General features: G+C 33.8%; 1 protein-coding gene across 1 annotated transcript in view; it reads right to left on the bottom strand.

Moving 5' to 3' along the window:
- Positions 1-3,031, bottom strand: part of LOC111688005 — a 37,028-nt gene that overhangs the window by 5,733 nt on the left and 28,264 nt on the right. The window contains exons 2-3 of the mRNA XM_046954214.1: positions 882-1,044; positions 2-703 (exon numbers count right to left, since the gene is read on the bottom strand). Of these exons, the coding sequence (XP_046810170.1) occupies positions 2-703; positions 882-1,044 (865 nt within the window). The remainder of the gene's footprint in view (position 1; positions 704-881; positions 1,045-3,031) is intronic.

Here is a 3,031-nt window from a genome sequence, read left to right as displayed (position 1 = left end):
TGGTGTTGCTGCTGCTGCTGCGACTGTTGCTGATATGTTGAATGACTGATAGGTCTTAAATTTAATTGATTGTTGTTGACATCATCATAGATTGACATGTCCTGTTTAGAATAGTAATCATCTAAATCATCAATATTGCTATTTGATATAACATCCGTTGTGGTGGTTGAGGTGGTCGCTGTGGCTACTGCTGCTGGCGAGGGAGATGATGTTGTAGTTGCGGTTGAACTGCCAGCTATTGATTGTTGTTGGTCCCTTTGTCGGTAGCGATAGAGCAAGAGATTTAATGGTTTTGTGGTTGACATTGTCACCACATGTTGTTGGTCGATTATATCGGGATTGTTGTTATTGCTCTGCTCGTAGCCAGCGCCACCACCAGCATCTATGCCACCACTACTTTCGTTTGATATGTAATAATCATTAGAATTGAGTTTTTGCCTTTGGGCAGACAATGTGTCCAAATCGTCATTGAGATAATTTGAGTCATCCATATCTACTTCTTCACCCGATTCCCCAGACAGGGATGATGAAGACGACAATGAGCCTGAGGATAAGCCTGATGACGATGAATAACCAGATGTTAAGTGATTGTCATCATTGTTATCATTATTGGCCAACTTGGCACTGAATGAAGCACCCTTCTGGTACAGGACATCTTCATCAGATTTACTATGACCATCACCGCTGCCACTTGAATTTATCACTGTCATGACATAAAACAATAAAAATTAAAACAAACAATTAAAAATGTTTTCGAATGGTTTTTTGGTCGTAATGGGACTTTTGTTTGATAAAATACAACTTGTTCCAAAATGACTACAATAAAACAACAACAACGACAACAATATGTAGAGAACAGTAGTATTTTGCATAAAACGTACCTTGACAGCTATAACCGTTTTTATTGAGTTCATAACCTTCGATGCAATCACATTCGTACATGCCATCATGGATTTCGTAACACAATTGTTCACAGGGACTTGTATGACCACAGTGTCCTAGAAATAAACGACAACAACAACAATAATGAGAAATACATACATACTTATTATACAATACATATTATTCTTTGAATGTATATTCTATTATTATACGGATGTACGGATGAATAAATTTACAAGTACAACAAGTATGGATACGAGTATGGGCAGATGGGGCTTTGGTTAGGACTTGGGCCTGTTAGGTGTACGCCATACATGTAAGTGGTATAAAATGACAATGTAAAAGACACAATATTATATGCTCATTATGCATACATTTCAATGCGAGGCTCTCTCTCTCTCTCTCTTTCTCTTGGTCCATACATTCATCTATTGAATGTATAGTTTTATGCAACCCTGCAGTTCTGATAAGTTAAATAGCTACATTCTATAAAATGTTACAGAGAAGTGACTTCACTTACTAGACGTAAAACTTTCTCAGATACATTAGTTGGGAACTATTGTCTTCCTTTAAAGAGTTCACGGGTTAACGTCTTTAAAAACTGCTGGAATGTTTGTTTGTTTGATTGTATTTGTGCCCATTCATGCAAATGTATATTAAATCAAAATAGAAAAGACGAAATAAAGAAAAAACTTGCACTGATTGCTGGTAAAAGATTAAAAAAAATGTTGAGATTCTCTTGATTTCGTATTTGTATGTTTTGCATGCGGTTCTTGTCTTGTTTGCATAAAAGATAAAGAATTTAAAGAATGTTTAAACTATGAACTTTAAAATTTCTCTAAATATATTCAGGTGTATTTTGAAAGTAAAATTCAAATTCTACTTATTTCTTTGGCAATATGCAAAAATATGCAAACTGCAAATCTAAGGGAATATGATTTAGTTTAGATTGTGGGTGATAAGAAACTTATAAGCTAAGAAGTAAGACTACCTCCTTGGTAAGACTGCTACTTTAGTAAGACTACGACTTTGGTAAGACTACATCTTTTGTAAAACTACAACTTAAGTGAGACTAAAACTTAAATAACACCACATTTTTAGTTGAAAAATTATTATTCAAGTTTATTTTTTCAATTTCAACCCAAAGAAGTTGGTTTTTAGCACTCGTCCTAACATTCGACAAAATTCCGAGTTTGGTCCACACCTTAGTACTCACGTTGGAAATACGATTGAAACTTTTCTCTATGTCCAAAGTTTAGTCTGTAGAAGTAGGTATATTCTGTATTGTTTGATTGAAAACAATTAAATTCCACTATTCGATATGTGTCAGTGAATCACCCTATTGCTATTGGTCCTCAGGTTCATGTTGATGTTAAATTTGTGGTCTTGCTTTAATCTGTTATACATTTAATGAACATGTTCCTGTTAATAAGTAACAACACTGGTAAATATTTATACATAAACATCCAAACAGTGTTACAAGGAGTAAGGTGACAATGGGCTAGTTAACAGACCAGTTAATAGTCAATATATTACACAATAAACTAGTTAATAGTCCAAAGACCAGTCAATAGACTGGTCAATAGACTAATCATTAGATACTATATACTAGACCTGTTATTAGGCTAATCAATTGCCTAGACAACAGACAAGTCAATAGACTAGCCAACAGACTAGTCAAAAATCTAGTCAAAAGCCATTAACTATTAGACTAGTTAATGGACTAATTAACAGACTAATCAATAGACTAGTCAAAAAACTTAATAATAAATTAGTCAACTGGTAATTAGACTAATTAATTTACTAGTCAATGGATTAGTCAGTAGACTAGTAACTAGAGAAATCAATTGACTTTTTAATAGACTAGTCAACACTCCAGTCAATAGACTAGTAAACAGACTTGTCAACAGACCAGTTAACAAACTAGTCATTAGACAAGTTAATATACTTGTTTACAGTCTAATCAATAGACTAGTCAACATACTAGACATTAGTCAATACACAAGTTACCAGACCAGTCAACAGACTAAATAATAAACTAGTCAACAGACTTGTAATAAGACTAATGAATTTACTAGTCAATAGATTATTCAGTAGACCAGTAACTAGAGAAATCAATTGACTAGTTAATAGACTAGTCAACAGTCCA

This window comes from Lucilia cuprina, chromosome 6, assembly GCF_022045245.1.
Source record: "Lucilia cuprina isolate Lc7/37 chromosome 6, ASM2204524v1, whole genome shotgun sequence".
Lineage (NCBI taxonomy): Eukaryota > Metazoa > Arthropoda > Insecta > Diptera > Calliphoridae > Lucilia > Lucilia cuprina.
This window is presented reverse-complemented; position numbering and strand designations above follow the sequence as displayed.